Source organism: Cherax quadricarinatus, chromosome 82 (genome assembly GCF_038502225.1).
Source record: "Cherax quadricarinatus isolate ZL_2023a chromosome 82, ASM3850222v1, whole genome shotgun sequence".
In the NCBI taxonomy this organism is placed as follows: domain Eukaryota; kingdom Metazoa; phylum Arthropoda; class Malacostraca; order Decapoda; family Parastacidae; genus Cherax; species Cherax quadricarinatus.
This window is the reverse complement of record NC_091373.1, coordinates 18,136,249-18,161,810: the sequence shown is the minus strand read 5'-3', so window position 1 is coordinate 18,161,810 and position 25,562 is coordinate 18,136,249. Positions and strand designations below refer to the sequence as shown.

Genomic DNA, 25,562 nt, shown 5'->3' with positions numbered 1-25,562 from the left:
TCAGGAAAATTGGGTCAGTTTTGTCCCAGGATGCAACCCACACCAATTGACTAACACCCAGGTACCCATTTTATACTGATGGGTGAACAGGGACAGCAGGTGTCTTATGGAAACATGTCCCTGATGTTTTCCAGCCGTACTGGAGGAGATTCGAACCCCGGACCTAAGTGTTTGATATTATATGTTGTACATGGAAGATACTTGGGAGCTGGGTCCCTAACTTGCACTCCTTGATATATCTTTGATGCATTTTCAGAGTTTTCCTACTCACACAGACCAGTCCTGGGCAGGCTTGTCTGGTGCTTGCCTTATCAACCAAGCTTTTGTTGCTGGCAGCTCACTTTCCATATATCCATCACATTCTGGTTCATCTATCAATTTACTGAAGCAAAAGATAGGGGAAAAAGTGTGGTTTAAACCTAGTGAAGAGCTAGGAGGTCTTGATCCAATACACTCCAACATATTTGCCAGTGGATATCAAAAATATTGCCAGAATGAAGATAAAAGTTTTCAAGAAGCAGCTAAGTAACTTCCTTCTACAACTGCTAGATCAGCTGGGTTTTGATGGTTATGTGCATCTGTGGACCACTAACACAAGCAACTTGGTTAACCAAGCAATCAATAGGGAAGCCTGACCTCGGTCCTGGCTGCGATGGTAGGGTGCTCAAAACTGGTCAACTTCTTTTATTAATTTGATAATGTATGCACTTTGGGTGTGAGAATGGTTTTATTGTAAAGAAGTAAATTTTTTCTTAATTTTTTTTTATTAACACATTGGCTGTTTCCCACCAAGGTAGGGTGGCCTAAAAGAGAAAATCTTTCATCATCATTCACTCCATCACTGTCTTGCCAGAGGTGTGCTCACACTACAGTTATGAAACTGCAACATTAACACCCCTCCTTCAGAGTGCAGGCACTGTACTTCCCATCTCCAGGACTCAAGTCTGGCCTGCCGGTTTCCCTGAATCCCTTCATAAATGTTACCTTGTTCACACTCCAACAGCATGTCAAGTCCTAAAAACCATTTGTCTCCATTTGCTCCTATCTAACATGCTCATGCATGCTTCCTGGAAGTCCAAGCCCCTCTCACACAAAACCTCCTTTACCCCCTCCCTCCAACCTTTCCTAGGGTGACCCCTACCCTGCCTTCCCTCCACTTCAGATTTATACACTCTTGTTCAATTTTGGTCCAACCTCTCTACATGTCTGAACCACCTCAATAACCCCTCCTCAGCCCTCTGGATAATAGTTTTGGTAATCCCACACCTCCTCCTAATCTCCAAACTACGGATTCTCTGCATTATATTCTTACCACACATTGCCCTCAGACATGACATCTCCACTGCCTCCAGCCTTCTCCTTGTTGCAACATTCACCACCCATAGTTCGCACCCATATAAGAGCATTGGTATAACTATACTCTCGTATGTATTTTTTTCTTATGGTTCATTTTTATGTTAACTGGTGAAAATGACCTTGCTTGTTCTTTTGTTGTTCTGTTGGTAGAATAATTTTCTTTTCTAATAAAAATTAGCTCCTAATTTTACTTTTAATTTGATGTTAAATACTGCAATTCAAAGTTGTCAGTATTTTTAGATATAAGTTACAGTAGTGATGTTTACTAAAGATGTGATGGAAAAATACAAATGAAAAATAAATTAAGACTAGGAAGCAAGTCTTAGTAGGAGAAGGATATAAAGTGCACTGTGTGCCATATGTAGTGGTATGTTAACCCGTCCTCATAATCAGAGTCAGCATTTTACTGTATCTTAAACAGTTGGGTGTGTGACTGTGACATGGGAATGAAATTATTTTTTTTTTTGACTGTTTATTGTAAAATCCACTCATTGGGTCCCCCTTTTCTGCTCACATTCCAAAAGTTATCACTTTTGTATATGTATTAACATTTATTCCCATTGTGGATGGTATAATTAGTTAATTTTTGGTAAAAGTTGAAGGAGGCCTAGATGGATATACTGATGGCATTTATTGTGCAAACAGTAAGTACAAATACACAAAAAACCCGCACATAGAAGAGGATTTTTTTTTTTTTTTTAACAAGTCGGCCGTCTCCCACCGAGGCAGGGTGACCCAAAAAGAAAAAAAATCCCCAAAAAGAAAATGCTTTCAACATCATTCAACACTCACCTCACTTACAAATAATCACTGTTTTTGCAGAGGTGCTCAGAACACAACAGTTTAGAAGCATATACGTATAAAGAGACAACATATCCCTCCAATCTGCTAATATCCCGAAACCCCTCCTTTAGAGTGCAGGCATTAAAATTCCCATTTCCAAGACTCAAGTCTGGCTATATAAAAATAACTGGTTTCCCTGAATCCCTTCACTAAATATTACCCTGCTCACACTCCAACAGATCGTCAGGTCCCAAATACCATTCGTCTCCATTCACTCCTATCGAACACACTCATGCATGCCTGTTGGAAGTCCAAGCCCCTCGCCCACAAAACCTCCCTTACCCCTTCCTTTCAACCTTTTTGAGGAAGACCCCTACACTGCCTTCCTTCCCCTACAGATTTAAATGCTCTCCATGTCATTCTACTTTGATCTATTCTCTCTAAATGACCAAACCACCTCAACAACCCCTCTTCAGCCCTCTGACTAATATTTTTATTAACTCCACACCTTCTAATTTCCACACTCCGAATTTTCTGCATAATATTTACACCACACATTGCCCTTAGACAGGACATCTCCACTGCCTCCAATCGCCTCCTCGCTGCTGCATTCACAACCCAAGCTTCACACCCATATAAGAGTGTTGTTACTACTATACTTTGGTACTACTATATCTTTGCCTCTGTAGATAACGTTTTTTTCCCTCATCAATTCTGTATTTAACCTCATCCTTCATAAATCCATCCGCCGACATGTCAACTCCCAAGTATCTGAAAACATTCACTTCTTCCATACTCCTCCTCCCCAATTTGATATCCAATTTTTCTTTATCTAAATCATTTGATACCCTCATCACCTTACTCTTTTCTATGTTCACTTTCAACTTTCTACCTTTACACACACACTCCCAAACTCATCCACTAACCTTTGCAGTTTTTCTTTAGAATCTCCCATAAGCACAGTATCATCAGCAAAAAGCAACTGTGTCAATTCCCATTATGTATTTGATTCCCCATAATTTAATCCCACCCCTCTCCCGAACACCCTAGCATTTACTTCTTTTACAACCCCATCTATAAATATACAGTGGACCCCCGCTTAACGATCACCTCCAAATGCGACCAATTATGTAAGTATATTTATGTAAGTGCGTTTGTACGTGTATGTTTGGGGATCTGAAATGGGCTAATCTACTTCACAATATTCCTTATGGGAAAAAATTCGGTCAGTACTGGCACCTGAACATACTACTGGAATGAAAAAAGTTCGTTAACCGGGGGTCCACTGTATTAAACAACTATGGTGACATTACACATCCCTGTCTAAGACCTACTTTTACCGGGAAGTAGTCTCCCTCTCTTCTACATACCCTAACCTGAGCCTCACTATCCTCATAAAAACTCATTACAGCATTTAGTAACTTACCACCTATTCCATATACACTTGCATCATCTGCCACATTGCTCCCCTATCCACTCTATCATATGCCTTTTCTAAATCCATAAATGCAATAAAAACTTCCCTAGGTTTATCTAAATGTTGTTCACATATATGCTTCAATGTAAACACTTGATCTATACATCCCCTACCCACTCTGAAACCTCCTTGCTCATCCGCAATCCTACATTCTGTCTTACCTCTAATTCTTTCAATTGTATAACCCTACCGTACACTTTTCCTGGTATACTCAGTAAACTTATTCCTCTATAATTTTTACAATCTCTTTTGTCCCCCTTCCCTTTATATAAAGGGACTATACATGCTCTCGGCCAATCCCTAGGTACCTTCCCCTCTTTCATACATTTATTAAACAAAAATACCAACCACTCCAACACTATATATCTCCCCCTGCTTTTAACATTTCTGTCATGATCCCGTCAGTTCCATCTGCTTTACCTCCTTTCATTCTACGTAATGCCTCACACACCTCCCACACACTCACATCTGTTCTTCTTCACTCCTAAAAGATGGTATACCTCCCTGGCCAGTGCATGAAATTACCGCTTCCCTTTCTTCGTCGACATTTAAAAGTTCCTTAAAATATTCCCGCCATCTACCCAATACCTCCATCTCCCCATCTACTAACTCCCCTACTCTGTTTTTAACTGACAAATTCATTCATTCTCTAGGCTTTCTTAACTTGTTTAACTTACTCCAAAATTTTTTCTTATTTTCATTAAAATTTCTTGACAGTGCCTCTCCCACTTTATCATCTGCTCTCCTTTTGCACTCTCTCACCACTTATTCTTTTTAGTAATTATTACAGGAAAAGGGGTTACTAGCCCATTGTTCCCGACATTTTAGTTGGCTTTTACAACACGCATAGCTTACGGAGGAAAGATTCTTATTCCACTTCCCCATGAATATAAAAGGAAAAGTAATAAGACCAAGAACTATTAAGATAAAATCAAAGAAAACTCAGATGAGTGTGTATAAATAAACATGTACATGTATTTGTAGTGTGACCTAAGTGTAAGTAGAAGTAGCAAGACGTACCTGTAATCTTGCATATTTATGAGACAGACAAAAGACACCAGCAATTTTACCATCATGTAAAACAATTACAGGCTTTTGTTTCACACTCACTTGGCAGGACAGTAGTACCCCCCTGGGTGGTTGCTGTCTACCAGCCTACTACCCATAAAATAATTGTCGCCGTTGCCCAGCGGTGAGAGGAGCTTACGACTTGTGAAATGCTCCAAACTTCAGAACACCCGTGACTTAACCTGATTCCTCCTTTTTCTTCTTCTCCCTCTTCCCCTTTCCTCTTTCCCTTTTCTCCTTTGGGTTGTCTTTCTTCTGCCTTAGGTATTTGTTCCTTCATTAGTTATTTATTTATTTATTTCCACCCCCCCCCCTCTATGTTCTTGCTCTTACCCTCTGTGGGCACCTAGCTCCCTTGCAGTGCTCCTTTTTCTTAGTATTTGACTGGCTCCTCCTCCACCATACTACCTTCCCCACTACTACCTTCTACCTCCACCACTACCACTACCTCCTCCTGCCTACATATACTCCCTCCTTCTCTCCTTTTCATTAATGTGACAATGTAAATGGTCCAGGTCGGACCAAAACGTCGTCATAAGCTCCAAACTTCAGAACACCCGTGATGTAACCTGATTCCTCCTTTTTTCTTCTTCTTCCTCTTCTCCTTTCCTCTTTCCCTTTTCTCCTCTGGGTTGTCTTTCTTCTGTCTCGTGTTTCTGTTCCTTCATCATTTATTTCATCACTTACCCTTCTTCCCCACCTCTGTGTTCTTGCTCTTCCTCTGTGGGCACCTAGCTCCTTTACAGTGCTCCCCTTTCTTTGTATTTGACTGGCTCGTCCTCCTTATTCACCACCACTACTACTACTACTACTACCGCTGCTGCTGCTGCTTCCGCCGCTGCTGCCACCGCCGCCACCGCCACCACCGCCGCCACCACCAACACCACCTCTTCCTGCCTATATATACCCCTTCCTGCTCTACTTCTCGTTAGTGTGACTTTGTAAATGGTTCAAGTCGGACCGAAACGTCGTCGTAAGCTCCTCTCTTCTATGTGTGGGTTATTTGTGTATCGTTCCAGTCACGGTATTGTGCCTTTTTTGTTATTTATTTGCGAGTTATTTGTGTATCGTTCCAGTCACGGTATTGTGCCTATTTTGTTATTAGTAAGTGTATATGTCTGTTCCTCTCACAGACATATCCTACTCATGAGAACAGTAGAAGAATTTACATAGTTTATGTAGATGTGAGAAAGAACAATGAAGTGTGGAATAGAATGAAGTCTTTTGGCAGTACCATTGCAAAACGACGTGTATCCTAGTGGAGAAAACAACGATACGGTTTTATGATAGTGCATACAAGAGACTAACCAGAGGCTATATTTATTTAAAATATTACATCTATTCTACCCTGTCATACGTAAAAAAAAAAGTCACATTCAGAAAAATGAAAGGAGGAAAAAATTAATAACTAGGTTGTTGTAAAAATTAATTTCAAGTCTGCATTCAAAAATTACCTGCTACTTGATTTGACAAACTGTGGAAAATAACTATGTTGACAACTTAGGGATACATTTAACTATGAGGAAACTGTCTAGCTGATTGAATCTCACCAAGGTGACATAGAATTTGTTGTAACCATTTTAGCAGTTGGTTCTCTTTAAAAAAAAATTTGCAACAATTTTTTAATCACAGCTATAGATTTCTCTTTGCTGGATTGACTAACATACTGTGAAGCAAGTGTCCGTTTACTTCCTCTCCAATATAAAATGTGGAAAAGTATGAGTGCAGCTTCAGACAGTTTTGAAAGAGCAAAATAAATACTGTAAAACAGTACAGGAAAAGAAACAGAAAAATTGAGGGGAAACTGTGCTGTAATGCTACTCTGTTAAAAAATAAGAGAATAAAAGCAGAGAGAGAGAGAGAAATGTGCATTTGCTTATCCTAGTTGCACTTCTTTAAGGAGTTAATCTCAACTGGTGCACCTTAGGGGGCCAATAGCTACTTTTTGTAACTGTTTTCTTATAAATAATTTATGACATACAGCCTCTCCTCAGTTAGCGACATACTCGTTTACCGATGACTCAGATTTACAACGGGCTCTCTGACCAGTATTCATACCTAAATAATGTATATTAGAGCTGCTTTCCTCTATTCTGTTTATCACAACATACAGTACCCTACTTTATAAACGTTTGAAAATATACTAAAAATGTTATAAATGGTGCAAAGGTGACATTAAAACAATATCAAAGATGACTGACACAAACCCGCTACCATTATAGTATGCTTCTTGCTTAGCGACGAATTCGTTTACTGAGGTGGTCTTAGGAATGGAACTCCATCGTTAAGTGAAGAGAGGCTATACTGTATTAGTGTTTCATTTATTGTAAGCTACTGTAGTAATCATAGTAACACCAGACGAGGCTGGCCTAAGGCTGGGCTCTGAGAGTAAAAAACCCTCGGAACTCATCTTAGGTATATAACATTTAATATACGTCATTACTTGTGTTCTTAACCACTCCTGTTCATAAATATCCAACCAGTTGGGTGAGATACGCAATGACACCAAAGCTCATAAATACTGGACTTTGATTCACAAAAATCTCGTTTTAGCTCCTGTACTATGACAAAACAGCTGTGCCATTGCTGGAAGCATGGTCAGTAAAGAAAACTCTTTAAACAGCTTAGCATTTAATTTTGCAGGAAAGAATTGGTGAGCGCTTCATAGAATTGATTCCTCCAGGGGACGTTGGTAAGGTGACAGGCCACCTCCAAGAAACTGTGCAGTCTGGGCAAGCTACCTCACAGGTGTATCGGGTTAAGGTAAAAATATTATTAACCAAAAATCTCAGAAATGTATAACAATCCATTTATTGATAATTAAGTCCTGGCATTTTGTTTATGCTGTATGAAATGATTGTGAAATATTTTGACATGGAAACAGAGGAAGAAATATAAAAATCAAATAAAGGTTGACAGATTAATTGCCTTACTGAGAAATATTTTCTGTATTTGCTATCTTCTCATATATTATTCTTAATTAACATAGGATTGATGGTGAAAGTGTTTCTTTCTTTTTTGGGTCACCCTGCTTTGGTGGGAGACAGCCAGCATGTTGAAAAACAAGATAAAAAAAAGACTTATTATATATAAAAAGTGGACAAATATAATTCTGAATTTTAAGTATAAAAGATTTTGCTAAAGGATGAAAGAAATGCCATAAGTTGCATTGGGAATTACTGACTGTATGAAGTAGGACTTTAATATTATATTAAAAGAATAGTAAAATGGTAGACTTGTAGAGTAGAGGCTGCCAACAAGGATGTAAGAGAAAGGTCTTCGCCTTTCTTCTCCCTCTCCTCCATTTTATCTTCTTCATTGCCCAGGCTTCTCCATCCTCCTGCCTCTTCTTCTACCTTTTCATTTGTCATACCCACCTCTTGTGCCATTCCTCTCCCTCTTTCCTTTCTGCTTCTCCTTCCTGTCTCATCCTCATAGCCTTCTTTCTATCCTCTCTCCTTATTTTCTCTGCTTTTTTCCCCCTTCTTCATATTTTTCAGTCTAGTTGCTTCTAATTTTCTTTTTACTTTTTTTGTTGTTTTGCCTTCTACCTGTTCCTCCTCCTCCAACCCACCATCTTCTGCTCCTCCCTCTTTACATTTTTCCTACTCTGCTACTAAAACATTCTTACAGATGTATTGTAATTGATTTTTCAGTACCTGCTCTATCAAACATTGTCAATAAAAATGTCTCCTTTTGTTAGGTGGTCCTCTTCACCAGTTAGTATATGAGTTAAGTTTGTACAAGTCAAGAATATAATTGGGCACTCTGAATGCTACTTTAGCATGGTATTTGGGTGCGAACTTGAAAATTATCACTGTTAAAAGAGAATGAAATAAACATCGTACAATGCAAGACCAAAGTATGCTGAATGAATTGTAATTAAAGCAGTGAATGAGATGAATCCAAATTTTCATGCAGCATTGTACAATGTGGGTATATCAGATGACTGAAGACACTCAATTTGGCTAAAAGTCTGAAGATTAGAAAGTTTTCTTTGATTAATTTGTGAGAATGTGGTTGGATTTCAATTTATTATGTAGAGTGTTCTTTATATATCCTTGGCAGGCAGAGTAAGGTATGTTTTTGGGAAAGTATTTGACAGATAAAGTGCCTCTTACTCTTTTATAAATTATGAATCTACAGAAAATAATTAATAAAATATGAATATTCTACAACTAAAACACCAAACTCACATTTCAGATTGGTGGAGATCGTTATATTCGCGTGCAAACAAAATCTAAACTTTTCCGTGATACAGACGGAACTCAAGTAGAAAGAAGCTTCATGATGGCAACACATTCTATTATTGGGCAAGTTTTGATTATATCACATAGTAAAATAGGAAGAGAGACATTAAAAACATTCATTTTATACCATTTTTTATAATTAGTTAATCTTGGTAGTTTTTTTTTTTTTTTTCAATTTTCTTTTAACCCTTAAATGGTCCAAACAAATCGACGTTCAAATTCGTAGTGCTACAAAAGTAGATCTACTTTTTTTTAACATATTTTCATATGTAACAAAAAATAAAATGTAGATAAAAGTTTTTTTTACACGTTTTCAAATGTAAAACAAAAAAGAAGATATACATTTGTTTTACATACTTTCAGATGATGAAAAAACGTATATATACGTTTGGACCATTTAAGGGTTAAAACTCAAAGTACAAGTGTGTGCGAATAATTAATTTTTTTTAAAGTGGCATTAAGGATGTGATTTATGTTATCTTCTATTGTGTCCTTTAGACTAGTTTACGATCCTGCAAATATTATTGAAAAAATACTGTATATTACTCCCTGACACCAAATGACCCTAACTCAGTGGTGGTGTTTGAGCAGTTTGTTAGTAGGAGTGGTGCCTCCTCTCTCTGGTGGGTGACACTCTTTTCAAAGGATGCTGCCTGACTAGTAACCGAGAATCTGTTCACATGAATTTTTGGCCTATTTGTCTGGATTTGCAAAAACTTATAACCAATGACACACAAATTATGAGTATGTGGGATGTGAACAATTGACTTTGAATAATTTTACTTGCTTTGTGATTACAACTTTGGTTACAACAGTAGCAAGTTGATAATGATGATATAAATTTAATGTTTGAAAAGCTACAATACATGTTAGGTAAATGGACATAGACGCAACTAATGTGACATTTTATTGTGGCAGCGATTTGCTTTCCAGGAGCTTTGTCAGACTGTTAATGTTTTGACAGATATCTTGGAAAGTCACAATAAAACCCCACATTAGTTGTATCTGTGTACATTTACTTAACATATGTTGTATCTTAGCGTCTCTGCAAAGTTTCGCAGAGTTTGTGCATGGGACAGGGAGGAATGAGAATTTTTTAGAAAGGATCTTCAAGAGGTGAGTGGAGCAAGTGAGTGGCAGTGGGCAGGTTGAACAGGTGAGAAAACACTGGGACATGGATGAACTTAAGACTGAGTTGCTGAAAGTAGCTGATGATATACAGTGGACCCCCGCATAGCGACTTTAATCCGTGCAAGAGGGCTGGTTGTTATGCGAAATGTTCGGTATGTGAATGAATTTTCCCCATAAGAAATAATGGAAATCAAATTAATCCGTGCAAGACACCCAAAAGTATGAAAAAAATTTTTTTTTACCACATGAAATGTTAATTTTAATACACACAAACTGAAAAAGGCATGCACAATTACATGACACTTACTTTTATTGAAGATCTGGTGATGATTGATGGGATGGGAGGAGGGGAGAGAGAGTGTTAGTGTTTAGAAGGGGAATCCCCTTCCATTAAGACTTCAGGTGTCGAGTCCTTTTCTGGGGTTACTTCCCTTCTTCTTTTAATGCCACTAGGACCAGCTTCAGAGTCACTGGACTTCTTTCGCACAACATATCTGTCCATAGTGGCCTGTACCTCTCGTTCCTTTATGACTTCCCTAAAGTGTTTCACAACATTGTCAGTGTACAGGTTGCCAACACAGCTCGCAATAGCTGTGTGAGGGTGATTTTCATCCATGAAGGTTTGCACTTCAAGCCACTTTGCACAGATTTCCTTAATCTTTGTAGTAGGCAACTTCTTCAATTTCTCTCTCCCCTCCTCTGAACCAGTTTCCTCAGGTCTGGCCTCTTGCTGTTGAAGTTGATCTATCAGCTCATCAGTGGTTAGTTCTTCATTGTCCTCCTCCACCAACTCTTCCACATTATCCCCACTAACCTCCAACCCTAAGGACTTTCCCAATGCCACAATGGATTCCTCAACTGGCATAATCCTCTCAGGGTTAGCCTCAAACCCTTCAAAATCCCTTTTGTCTACACATTCTGGCCACAGTTTCTTCCAAGCAGAGTTCAAGGTCTTCTTAGTCACTCCCTCCCAAGCCTTACCTATAAGGTTTACACAATTGAGGATATTAAAGTGCTCTCTCCAAAACTCTCTTAGAGTCAGTTGAGTTTCTGAGGTCACTACAAAGCACCTTTCAAACAGAGCTTTTGTGTACAGTTTTTTGAAGTTTGCAATAACCTGCTGGTCCATGGGCTGCAGGAGAGGAGTGGTATTAGGAGGCAAAAACTTCACCTTAATGAATTTCATGTCCCCATAAAGTCGCTCTGCCACATCTGTAGGATGATCAGGGGCATTGTCTAACACCAGGAGGCACTTAAGTTCTAATTTCTTTTCAGTTAGGTAATCTTTTACATTGGGGGCAAATGCATGGTGTAACCAGTCATAGAAAAAGTCCCTAGTGACCCATGCCTTACTGTTTGCCCTCCACAGCACACACAAATTCTCCTTGAGGACATTCTTTTGCCTGAACGGTCTGGGAGTTTCAGAGTGATACACTAATAAAGGCTTCACTTTGCAATCACCAGTAGCTTTGGAACACATCAACAAAGTAAGCCTGTCTTTCATAGGCTTATGTCCTGGGAGTGCCTTTTCCTCCTGAGTAATGTAGGTCCTGCTTGGCATTTTCTTCCAAAACAGGCCTGTTTCATCACAATTAAACACTTGTTCAGGTTTCAGTCCTTCACTGTCTATGTACTTCTTGAATTCCTGCACATATTTTTCAGCTGCTTTGTGGTCCGAACTGGCAGCCTTACCATGCCTTATCACACTATGTATGCCACTACGCTTCTTAAATCTCTCAAACCAACCTTTGCTGGCCTTAAATTCACTCACATCATCACTAGTTGCAGGCATTTTTTTAATTAAATCCTCATGCAACTTCCTAGCCTTTTCGCTTATGATCGCTTGAGAGACGCTATCTCCTGCTAGCTGTTTTTCATTTATCCACACCAATAAGAGTCTCTCAACATCTTCCATCACTTGCGATCTCTGTTTCGAAAACACAGTTAAACCTTTGGCAAGAACAGCTTCCTTGATTGCCTTTCTGTTGCCCACAATAGTAGCGATGGTTGATTTGGGTTTCTTGTACAACCTGACCAGGTCGGCGACACACACTCCACTTTCATACTTATCAATGATCTCTTTCTTCATCTCTATTGGAATTCTCACCCTTATTGCTGTAGGGTTGGCACTAGAAGCTTTCTTGGGGCCCATGGTCACTTATTTTCCAGATAAAGCACCGAAAACACTGTAATAATATGAAATATTCCGATTGTATGCTTGGATGTTACCGCGGAGGCTGGCTGGTAAACAATGCCACCGGCGGAACATGTGAGGCTGGCTGAGGGCGCACATTGGACGCGTCTCGGACGAAGAGCGGTGAGCGGGTTTTTGGGCGGTATGCAAGGCAAAATTTTTGCGATAAAAGCGAGCGGTATGCGGATTGTACGGTATGCGATGCGTACGGTATGCGGGGGTCCACTGTAGTTTTGAAATACAGTGGACCCCCGGTTTACGATCAGCTCCCAATGCGACCAATTATGTAAGTGTATTTATGTAAGTGCGTTTGTACGTGTATGTTTGGGGGTCTGAAATGGACTAATCTAATTCACAATATTCCTTATGGGAACAAATTCGCTCAGTAATGGCACCTGAACATACTTCTGGAATGAAATAATATCGTAAGCCGGGGTCCATTGTATTTACTGTATTTGTTTTACATATATATATATAGGCGAGTGGTGTGTTGAGGTATCTGTGGAATCAAAAAAGGTTATCCATGGAGGCAAAGAAGGGAATGTATGAAAGTATAGTGGTACCAACACTCTTATATGGATGTGAAGCTTGGGTTGCAAATGCTGCAGTGAGGAGGCAGTTGGAGGCAGTGGAGATGTCCTGTCTAAGGGCAATGTGTGGTGTAAATATTACGCAAAGAATTCGGAGTGTGGAAATTAGGATGAGGTGTGGAGTTAATAAAGTATTAGTCAGAGGGCTGAAGAAGGGTTGTTTAGGTGGTTTGGTCATTTAGAGAGAATGGATCAAAGTAGAATGACTTGGAGATTTGATAAATCTGTAAGGGAAGGAAGGCGGGCTAGGGGTCGTCCTCGAAAAGGTTGGAGGGAGGGGGTAAAGGAGGTTTTGTGGGTGAGGGGCTTGGACTTCCAGCAAGCATGTGTGACCGTGTTAGATAGGTGTGAATGGAGATGAATGGTTTTTGGGACCTGACGAGCTGTTGGAGTGTGAGCAGGGTAATATTTAGTGAAGGGATTCAGGGAAACCGGTTAGCCGGACTTGAGTCCTGGAAATGGGAAGTACAATGCCTGCACTTTAAAGGAGAGGTTTGGGATATTGGCAGTTTGGAGGGACTTCTGAACCGTCGTATCTGAGTGCCTCTGCAAAGGCAGTGATTATGTATGAGTGAAAGTGTTGAATGATGATGAAAGTATTTTCTTCTTGGGGATTTTCTTTCTCTTTGGGTCACCCTGCCTCAGTGGGAGACAACTGACATGTTAAAAAAAAAATATATATATATATATATAGGATATTGGATATATGCTGTTTGGAGTGACATCTAAACTGTTATATCTGGGCACCTCTGCAAAGACAATGATTATGTGTGAATGATGTTGAAAGTGTTGAATAATGGTGAAAGTGTTTCTTTCTTTTTTTGGGTCACCCTGCCTCAGTGGGAAATGGCCAATGTGGTAAAAAATTGTTTAAAGCACTGTAACCAAGCAGTTTTAGTCCTTTGTAAGTAAAACCAAAATAAAAATATATTTGATTTAAAGAATTGGTCTATAATGGTTATATTATCTGATTTTATGCATTTATTTTAATTAGTATAATAAATGTGAATTATTTCATTAGTGACTTTTAAGCAAACATTTTTAATTTACAAAATATCAGAAGGAAAAAGGTAATTTTTTTGTTTCCTTTTCTTGTGTTCATAATATGTCGTCGTTTATTCCTAGGAGGTTTGTATTGATACAGGTCATTTACGTTTTTCTTGGAAAAGAGGTTGTAAAACCAACAGGAAACCTTTATTGAGACAATACTATTTTCCAAGTCTATGGAGAATATATAGTAAGTATAGGTAAATATAGTTGGTAGAGCAGGTGACTAGGAGTCATGAGGTGCTAACCTGACTGTCAGGTGAAGAAGGTAATGTGTACTGTAGAGCATATGAGCCAGGGATCCTACCATTCAGACACTCCCATTGTTCAGGATAATGGTGTAATGGAGTTTGTGGTATGAATGAGAGTCAATTTAAGGCATTATTTTCTATTCCTGCCTTTTCCATGGATAACCATGCTTGCCATTAGTCAGTCCCTGTAGTATGAAACCATGTTGTGATGTAAAACACAGGCATTGTTGATGATATTGGTGTGGCAAGCGTATATGTCAGTACAGTGGAACCCAGGTTTTTGCACGCCCCAGTTTTTGGATGATTCAGTTTTAGAACCATTTTTTTGTACAAAATTTTGCTTTGGATATCTGACATTGATCCGGAAACCATACGTATCAGATGCGTCTGCCTGGGCCGCTCATATGCTTGTGACTCACTCTTGGGCACATTAAATGTCTTGTTTTACGTTAATATAGACATTTTCATTAATCCATCTATGATATTTTCTTCAAAATTATATAACAAACACATAGCATAGTATAAAACATACAATACTTATATGCCATCGAATGGTGGTAGTCAGTGGAGGGAAAACATTACGTTTTCTCTTTTTATCTGGTTGAGCATTAGAGAAAACTGTATGAATCTGCGTCTGCCTTTTGTTTACAATTCTCGGCATGAATTATTCATTACTTCTCCCATTGTTTATGATGGCATCGAAAGGTAGTTGTTAGAAACTATTAAACTCGGTAAACAAGGTATGCTGATGGCAGTAATATGGCTCTGGGCCACATTAAATATTGTGTAGCTATGTAGGTAGGTGTATGTATGTAGCCCAGGCTACCTACTGGCTACCTACCTGCTACTTACCTCTACGGCTACCTACCTCTTCTGGCTACCTACATCTACTGGCTACTTAGTAAGTAAGTAAGTTTATTTAGGTATACACAAATACAGTTACATAGCTTATCATACATAGCAACATATGTGTAGAGAACCTAGGATAACCCAAAAAAGTCAGACACAGTGACTTCCTACAAAAAAGTACTACTCACCTCTTGCCCTACATTAAGACTACAAATATTTTAATGTAAGTAATGAATGTGGAAGAGTTAGTGGATGACCACAGGGAAGAGCTAACCACTGAAGAGCTGCAACACTATAGTTAATCTTCAAAAAAATTATTTTTTATTAATATTGTAGGGTGTCTGGAATGGATTAATTATATTTACATTATTTCTTATGGGAAATACTGATTCAGTTTTCGCACTTTTTGATTTTAGAACGACCTTCTGGAATGGATTAAGTTAAAAAACTGGGGTTCCTCTGTATACGCTTATGGAGATCCCTAACAGTCTCACCCTTGTGTACTTTATTAGTGTACTCTGACATTAAAGTCTTTAACTTTATAAATACTCCAAGTGTTGGTTTCAGCAGTAACACTTATCCATCTTCCCAATTGCCACAGTACCTAAGAATACTTTTAGGTCACTTTAAAAAAAGCCATTTCACTATCACCATCACCACTGTTAAAGGCTACAGGACCTAAGAGAGTTAACACCAGCCCTGAAGGGAATACAGCTATCTTCACCATTTCTTGCAGTGATTGTAATAAAGTATATGTGTGTGAGATGGCCTGGGATATATCTACATGTGTGTACAAACAGAAGTTCTTGTTACAGCAATAACATCAACAAAACCCGTGTTGTACATTGCAGCATGGCTTTGCACTACATGAATTGACACAGGGTGAGCAGGGTTATTGAATAATGCAGAAACAGAGAAAATTACAATGTTTCCCAGCATATAAAGCATTTTTTTTTTTCCCCTCAAAAAGAGTCTCAGAAAATGGGTCTGGTACAGTGCTCCATCCTTGAGTGGGGATGACCAGACTGGGTGGGTCATTGGGATAATCTGGGGGGGGGACATGGACCTGCTCTGCATGGGTCAGTAGGCCTGTTGCAGTGTTCCTTCTTTCTTATGTTCTTATGTTCTTAGAAAATAACTCTGCATCTTTTATGTTCATGGTCAGGAACAAGGGTAGGCTCTGGGGTTACTGTCAAATGGTTGGTTCAGTTCTGTGTTATTGGTAAACTGAACACTTATGCACTGTTGTCTTGGTTTCAGATTACTGTTAACCAGAACTCCTAAATCCTTTTCGCAATCCGTAATATTAAGATCTACATTATTTAGTTTATATGTGGCATGGTTATTTTCCTGTCCAACATTAAGAACTTTGCATTTGTCTATGTTAAACTGCATCTACCACTTCTCCGACCACTGCATCAGTCTATTCAAATCATCCTGGAGTGATCCAGTGTCTTCATTAGAATGAATTGGATGACCTATTTTGGTGTCATCAACAAATTTGCTTATGCCGCTATTTATTCCCTCATCTATGTCCTTTATGTAGGTTGTGAACAACAAGGGGCCCAACACTGACCCCTGTGGAACACCGCTTGTGATGTGCCCCCAATCTGATTTCTCCCCATTTATGCAAACTCTGCTGCCTATTTGTCAATCATGCCTCTACCCAGGAAAAAATTTCTCCTCCTATTCCATATGCTTTAAGCTTCTTCAATAGCCTTTGATGTGGAACTCGATTGAAAGCTTTACTGAAGTCCATATACACAGTATCATTCATTACCATGATCTACCTCCTCAAACACCTTAGTGAAGATTCACTAAGGTGTTGAGATTCATTAATCAATTTATGCCTTTCAAGATGGCTACAAATTGCTTCGGCAGTTATTGATTCCATAAATTTTCCCACTATGGCTTATTGGTCTATAGTTCGAAGCTAAGGACCTGTCACCTGCCTTGTAAATAGGTATTACATTTACCATTTTTCACTTATCAGGCACTGTGTCAGTTTGTAGTGATATGTTGAAAAGATTAGCCAAAGGTATGCTAAGTTCCTCTTTACATTCCTTTAACACCCTTGCAAACAGTTCATCAGGGGCTAGGGATTTGTTTGGTTTTAATTTCTCTATTTGTCTGAGGACCATATCACTAGTTACCGCAATCATGCATAGTTTATTATCGTCCTGTTCTACATAATCTATTATTTCTGGAACTTCACTAGCATTTTCCTGAGTAAAAGCTGAGAGGAAGTAAGTATTGAAAATTTCACACATATCCTTATCACTATCAATGATCTGTCCTGAGTTACTCTTAAGTGAGCCTATCTTGTCCCTGATCTTACTACTGTATACCTGAAAGAACCCTTTAGGATTAGTCTTCGAATCTGTTGTGACCTTAGCCTCATAATCTCTTTTTTTGCTTATTCCTTTTTTTATTTTTCTCTTTAATTGAATATATTGATTTCTTAACTGCCCATCCCCTCTTTTGATATGCCTATATATGCCTCTCTTTTGACCAATGAGATGTTTTCATCCATTTGGGATCATTTTTGCTAGATCTAATTTCCCTACTCGGAACAAAAGTTGTCTGGGCAGCTAGAACTGTGCTCTGAAAAACCTCATATTGGCAGCCAAGACCACCTACCTGACCCATGGTCAGGTCATCCCAATTTAGCCCACCCAGGTAATTTTTCAGTCCCATGAAATCGGCCAAGCGAAAGTCTGGGACAGCAACTTGATTGCAGTTTACTGGGTAATTCCATGATGTATTGAAACTAAGTGATTCGAAGGGGGTGGGTGAGTTTCAGTGGAGAGGAATAAATGGGATTAGGTCAGGGGTTTTTAATAGAGTTAGAGCTAAAGTAGGAGTAGCAATAATGTTGAAGGATAAGCTATGGCAGGAAAAGAGGGGCTATAAATGTATTCAAGGATTATGTGGAGTAAAATAAAGGTTGGATGTGAGAAGTGGGTTATAGTAAGCATATATGCACCTGGGGAAGAGATAAGTATAGAGGAGAGAGAGAGATTTTGGGAAATGTTGAGTGAATGCGTGGGGAGTTTTGAACCAAGTGTGAGAGTACTTGTGGTTGGGGATTTTAATGCTAAAGTGGGTAAAAATGTTGTGGAGGGAGTAGCCGGTAAATTTGGGGTGCCAGGGGTAAATGAAAATGGGGAGCCTGTAATTGAGCTATGTGTAGAAAGAGGTTTGGTAATAAGTAATATATATTTTATGAAAAAGAGGATAAATAAATATACAAGGTATGATGTAGCACGTAATGAAAGTAGTTTGTTAGATTATGTATTGGTGGATAAAAGGTTGATGGGTAGGATCCAGGATGTACACGTCTATAGAGGGGCAACTGATATATTGGATCATTATCTAGTTGTAGCTACAGTTAGAGTAAAAGGCAGATGAGATAAGAGGAAAAATGGCAACAACAAGTAAGAGGGAGGTGAAAGTGTATAAACTAAGGGAGGAGGAAGTTCGGGTGAAATATAAGCAACTATTGGCAGAAAGGTGGGCTGGTGCAGGTATGAGTAGTGGGGGGTTGAAGAGGGTTGGAATAGCTTTAAAAATGCAGTACTAGAATGTGGGGCAGAAGTTTGTGGTTATAGGAGGGTGGGTGCAGGAGGACAGAGGAGTGATTAGTGGAATGCTGAAGTAAAGGGTGTGATAAAAGAGAAAAAGGTAGCTTATGAGAGGTATTTACAAAGCAGAAGTATTATAAGAAGAGTAGAGTATATGGAGAGTAAAAGAAAGGTGAAGAGAGTGGTGAGAGAGTGCAAAAGGAGAGCGGATGATAGAGTGGGAGAGGTACTGTCAAGAAATTTTAATGAAAATAAGAAAAAATTTTGGAGTTAAACAAGTTAAGAAAGCCTAGGGAACAAATGGATTTGTCAGTTAAAAACAGAATAGGGGAGTTAGTAGATGGGGAGATGGAGGTTTTGGGTAGATGACAAGAATATTTTGAGGAACTTTTAAATGTCGACGAAGAAAGGGAGGTGGTAATTTCATGCACTGGCCAGGGAGGTATACTATTTTTTAGGAGTGAAGAAGAGCAGGATGTGAGTGTCGGGGGGGGGGGTGCGTGAGGTATTATGTAGAATGAAACTGGGTAAAGCAGCTGGAACTGACGGGATCATAACAGAAATGTTAAAAGCAGGGGGTCACATAGTGTTGGAGTTGTTGGTATTTTTGTTTAATAAATGTATGAAAGAGGGGAAGGTACCTAGGGATTGGCGGAGAGCATGTATAGTCCCTTTATATAAAGGGAAGGGGGACAAAAGAGATTGTAAAAATTATAGAGGAATAAGTTTACTGAATATACCAGGAAAAGTGTATGGTAGGGTTATTATTGAAAGAATTAGAGGTAAGACAGAATGTAGAATTGCGGATGAACAAGGAGGTTTTAGAGTGGGTAGGGGATGTGTAGATCAAGTGTTTACATTGAAGCATATATGTGAACAGTATTTAGATAAAGGTAGGGAAGCTTTTATTGCATTTATGGATTTAGAAAAGGCATATGATAGAGTGGATAGAGGAGCAATGTGGCAGATGTTGCAAGTATATGGAATAGGTGGTAAGTTACTACATGCAGTAAAGAGTTTTTATGAGGATAGTGAGGCTCAGGTTAGGGTGTGTAGAAGAGAGGGAGACTACTTCCCGGTAAAAGTAGGTCTTAGACAGGGATGTGTAATGTCACTATGATTGTTTAATATACAGTGGACCCTCGTCTAACGATATTAATCCGTTCCTGAGAGCTCATCGTTAGACGAAATTATCGTTAGCTGAATTAATTTTCCCCTTAAGAAATAATGGAAATCAAATTAATCCGTTCCTGACACCCCAAAGTATGAAAAAAAAATTTTACCTCATGAAATATACATTTTCCTACACCCAAAAAGAAGAAGACATGCACAATTACTACTGTACTAAATAAAGAATACATGACACTTACTGTTATTGAAGATCTGGTGATGATTGATGGGATGGGAGGAGGGGAGATTGTAGACAGCCTGTACTGTCTGCACAGACAGCCATGCTGTCTGCCAGCTATGCTGTCTGCCAGCTTAGTTTACATTTCGCGGCACTCAGGTGCTGCCCTCTCTAGGCCTGCCCAGGTCAGTGGGACGCTGGTCCCACTTGTACTCACTCTCTCAGCGGCCTAGACTCAGTCAGCAGTCCCACTCCTCTCTCCCTCGCGGGCATGGCCTAGGCCATGGGCACAAACACATAAGCCTGTGTACCCACCACGACTTTGCAAATAAAGTAAGAAGCCTCCGAAGACATATCATTCACTCACCCGCTACCAGAAACACCAAATAATTGTTTCACATTGGTAGCAGCGGTGGTCGCAGCAAGTGTGTTTGCCCGGAGAGAGGAAGGAAATAGGATGAAGTCATCTTCACTTCATCACCCTACACAAGACACATCCGTCCCTCAACGAGTTATCCTGATGTCGTGTCTGCACGTTTCAGCATCCAGACACAGGTACAAGCAGGATCCAGCCAAAATTTGCCGAATTTCATCGAGAATTGGAAGTGTCATCCCAGTGACCCCACGCTACAGTGTCCCATGCTGTTTCTCAAGTCACGTGTTCAGCGTTACTTGTATGTTCTGCTGTTGTTGTTCAGCTCAGCACAGCTATTTCAGCAAGCTAGAGGCGAGTTTTTGTGGTGATTTCTGCGTCCAGTGTGCGTGTCTCCCTGTGTTTGTGGAAGAGGAGGAAGTGGCCGTTTCTGCCTCACTCACCCCTCACCCGCCTACCACCACATTCCACCACTATGTACCCACTCCCTCTGCTGTGTTTTTTGCTGTTTTCCATGTGAATTCATTGCCAGAGCTGTGTATTCGAGTGCCTGAGGCCACTCGAAGCTACGTGGATCAGCATGCCACGTAGATCACGACGGCACGTGGATCCCGACGCCACGTGAGATGTGGACGAAGCCATGGGGATCTACGACCCATGTGAGTTACCGAGCCAGACATCCCAGGCGACATGTTGTGGTCTGCTGCTGCCCGACTTCCTGACGTCACCTCGAGACGTCTGCTGACATCACAATGCTGCTGACGTCACCTCGCAATGTCACACCTGACATCACATGATGTCACATCGAGTGTTTCAGTAATTATGTCAGTATTGTTGAGAAGATTGAGAGAAGATATATGTCGTGTGTTAATTTCTCTCGGTCAGTGTTCTCAAATGTTAGTGTATGGCTTAGTGTCAATTTTGTGCACAGAAAAGCATCATTTGCTAGTTTAAGCAGTGTTGTACTGCATGTACCGCGGGTGTGTGTAAAGTTTTCAATGTGTCTAGTGTGGTCTTGAATCCAGACCCCAGAGTAGCACCACTGTGTTACTTGTCACCCAGTGTGACCAGCGCGTTTAACATCTGATATTAATCAGCCCTGAGCGTATGAGCCCCTTGTACAGAAAGCTATTATGCTCGTCACTCATAGATGTTCTGCAGAATCGTACCTGCTACGATTCCCATCGAGATTTGTTTCACTTCACCTCCAGACCTTTAGAGTGCAGTTATATGTAGAGAAACAAGTCTGGGGATGCTTAGACTAACCTCTGCTATAACTCCAACTGCCGAGAGAATGACACTCGTCAAGCCGCAATTAGCCCTGTCGGCAGGTGCTGTGTCAACCTCATGTTATAGCTTCAGTGAGCTCCTGCACAAAGATGATGTCACTTTGACTGCTACCTCGCTCACTGCAGTATGGTGTATGATGTTACGACTCCCTGATGTTTCGCCCAGTTGTCTCTGCCACGACTCACCCCACGCTCGCTGGCGGTGACAGCCCAGCAACAGTACCAGTCGAGAAATATCCTCCCAAGTCGCTTGCCAGAAGAAGTCCTGCCCAGTTGCCGAGTACTGACAACGCCTCACTCGAGGGCACCAGCATGTTGCACCCCAGGTTGAGTGAAACCCTGCAGTGACTCCTACGATGACTGCTTCACCATTCTAGAGGAGACTGTACCCCGTTACGTCACAGCTCAGCCGCAGCGATGTCTCCTGTGTTGCAGTATCTGTCCAGATGCAGGAAGGCGTGCAGTGATGTCCATCTACGCTCACTGCCTATGGCCACAATGTTTAGCACACCCCACATGTTTTTTTTCTTCCCTCCCTGTAGGAAGTTTTTTTTTTTTCCATGTCCATGTATGTTGTACAAGCATATATATACACACACACCCCTCTTGGTTTTCTTCTATTTTCTTTCTGGTTCTTGTTCTTGTTTATTTCCTCTTACCTCCATGGGGAAGTGGAACAGAATTCTTCCTCCGTAAGCCATGTGTGTTGTAAGAGACGACTAAAATGCCGGGAGCAAGGGGCTAGTAACCCCTTCTCCTGTATATATTACTAAATTTAAAAAGAGAAACTTCAGTTTTTTCTTTTGGGCCACCCCACCTCAGTGGGATACGACTGGTGCGTTGAAAGAAAGAAGAAAGGAAAGTCCATGTATGTATATACAGTGGACCCCCGGTTTGCGATATTAATCCGTTCCTGAGAGCTTATCGTAAACCAAAAATATCGGAAAGCGAATCAGTTTTCCCCATAAGAAATAATGGAAATCAAATTAATCCATGCAAGACACCCGAAAGTATGAAAAAAAAAATTTTACCACATGAAATATTAAGTTTAATGCACACAAACTGGAGAAGACATGCACAGTTTGTAGTACTCTACTAACAATAGATTACATGACACTTACCTTTAATGAAGATCTGGTGATGATTGATGGGATGGGAGGAGGGGAGAGTGTTGAAGTTGTTAATGTTTAGAAGGGGAATCCCCTTCCTGTAGGACTTGGGGTAGCAAGTCCTTTTCCGGGGTTACTTCCCTTCTTCTTTTGATGCCACTAGGACCAGCTTGAGAGTCACTGGCAGCCTCACCATGCCTAATCACACTATGTATGCCACTACGATTCTTAAATCTTTCAAACCAACCTTTGCTGGCCTTAAATTCACTCACATCACCACTAGTTGCAGGCAATTTCTTCACCAAATCATCATGCAACTGCCTAGCCTTTTCACAAATGATCGCTTGAGAGATGCTATCTCCTGCTATCTGTTTTTCATTTATCCACACCAATAACAGTCTCTCAACATCTTCTAACACTTGCGGTCGCTGTTTTGTAATCACAGTTGCACCTTTTGCAACAACAGCTTCCTTGATTGCCATTTTCCTGGTCACTATAGTAGAGATGGTTGATTGGGGTTTTGTATACAACCTTGCCAGCTCCGACACACGCACTACACTTTCGTACTTTGCAATTATCTTCTTTTTTCATTTCAATAGTCATTAGCACTCGTTTTCTTGAAGGGTTGGCACTAGAAGCTTTCTCGGGGCCCATGGTGACTTATTTTACAGAAACAAGCACCAAAAACACTGTGATAATATGGAATGTACCGAATGTATCCTTAGATGCGAGCACACTGGCTGGCCTGTAAACACTGGCACACACGTGGACACATCTCGGACGAATCATATACCGGGTTTTTTAACGGGAACCGAGGCAAAATTTTTGCGATATAATGCATCGCATACCAGATTTATCGGATACCGATGGCATCGCGAACCGGGGGTCCACTGTACGTATATACATGTATATGTTTTTAATTTTGTGTTCTGTACCCTGTTCCTACGAGAGAGAGACCGAGCTTTTTTTTACCACCAATACAGTGGACCCCCGCATAACGATCACCTCCGAATGCGACCAATTATGTAAGTGTATTTATGTAAGTGCGTTTGTACGTGTATGTTTGGGGGTCTGAAATGGACTAATCTACTTCACAATATTCCTTATGGGAACAAATTCGGTCAGTACTGGCACCTGAACATACTTCTGGAGTGAAAAAATATCGTTAACCGGGGGTCCACTGTATTGTCACGTCGGGGCGATGCGAGGTAGGTGGCCGAGCAAATGTAGACAGCCTGTACTGTCTGCACAGACAACCATGCTGTCTGCCAGCTTAGTTCATATTTCGCGGCACTCAGGTGCTGCCCTCTCTAGGCCTGCCCAGGTCAATGGGATGCTGGTCCCACTTGTGCTCACTCTCTCAGTGGCCTAGACTCAGTCAGCAGTCCCACTCCTCTCTCCCTCACGGGCATGGCCCTCCCGGGCCATGGGCACAAACACACAAGCCTGTGTACCCACCACGACTTTGAAAATAAAGTAAGAAGCCTCCGAAGACATATAATTCACTCAACCACTACCAGAAACACCAAATAATCAGTTTCACAAGATGGTGGAAGTTGTTATTGTTTGGAAGGGGAATCCCCTTCCATGAGGACTTGAGGTAGCAAGTCTTTTTCCAGGGTTACTTCCCTTCTTCTTTTAATGCCACTAGGACCAGCTTGAGAGTCACTGGACCTCTGTCGCACAACAAATCTGTCCATAGAGCTCTGTACCTCACATTCCTTTAAGATTTTCATAAAATGGGCCACAACATTGTCATTGTACAGGTTGCCAACATGGCTTGCAATAGCTGTGTCAGGGTGATTTTCATCCATAAAGGTTTGCAGTTCAACCCACTTTGCACACATTTCCTTAATCTTTGAAGTAGGCAACTTCTTCAATTTCTCTCTCCCCTCCTCTGAAGCGGTTTCCTCAGGTGTGGCCTCTTGCTGTTGAAGATGCTCTTGCAGCTCATCAGTGGTTAGTTCTTCTTTGTCCTCCTCCACCAACTCTTCCACATCCTCCCCACTAACCTCCAACCCCAAGGACTTCCCCAATACCACAATGGATTCCAGAAGTGGCATAGGCTTCTCAGGGTTAGCCCCAAAACCCTACAAAATCCCTCTCTTCTACATATTCTGTTTTTCATTTATCCACACCAATAACAGTCTCTCAACATCTTCGAGTACTTGCAAGCTCTGTTTCGAAAACAAACTTGCACCTATTGCAAGAACAACTTCCTTGATTGCCGTTTTGTTGGCCAAGATAGCGATGGTTGATTGGAGTTTGGTATGCAACCTGGCCAGCTCCGAGATGCACACCACTTTCGTACTTTGCAATTATCTCTTTCTTAATTTCCATACTAATTCTCACCCTTTTTACCACAGGGTTGGCACTAGAAGCTTTCTTGGGGCCCATAGTGACTTATTTTTCAGTTACAAGCACTAAAAACACTGGGATAATGTGAAATGTACTGAATGTATGTGTAGATATGACCGCACTGTCTGGCTTGTAAACATTGGCATCCACGGGGCAGCTGAGGCATGCTCAGGCCACACATGGACAGGTCCCGGACAAATGACGTTGGGCGAGTTTTTTATTGTTACGCGGGCCAAAATTTTTACGTTCAGATGCTTCGTTAGGCGGATTTAACCCTTAAACTGTCCAGACAGATCTACGTTCACATGCATAGTGCTCCAAAAGTAGATCTACGTTTTATAACATATTTTCAAATATAACAAAAAAAATGTAGATCAAAGTTTTTTTACAGGTTTTCAAATGTAAAAAAAAGAAAAAGAAGCTCTACATTTTTTTACATACTTTCAAATGTTGAAAAAATGTAGATCTACGTTTGGACAGTTTTAGGGTTAACATTATGCGATGC

At 40.5% G+C, this 25,562-nt stretch overlaps 1 protein-coding gene across 9 annotated transcripts in view; it reads left to right on the top strand.

The window, feature by feature from the left end:
* Positions 1 to 25,562, top strand: part of LOC128702897 (nuclear receptor coactivator 1) — an 852,422-nt gene that overhangs the window by 555,660 nt on the left and 271,200 nt on the right. For all 9 annotated transcript variants that reach the window (XM_070102622.1, XM_070102623.1, XM_070102624.1 and 6 more), the window contains exons 8-9: positions 7,328 to 7,447; positions 8,888 to 8,997. In XM_070102622.1, coding sequence (XP_069958723.1) covers positions 7,328 to 7,447; positions 8,888 to 8,997 — 230 coding nt within the window. The remainder of the gene's footprint in view (positions 1 to 7,327; positions 7,448 to 8,887; positions 8,998 to 25,562) is intronic.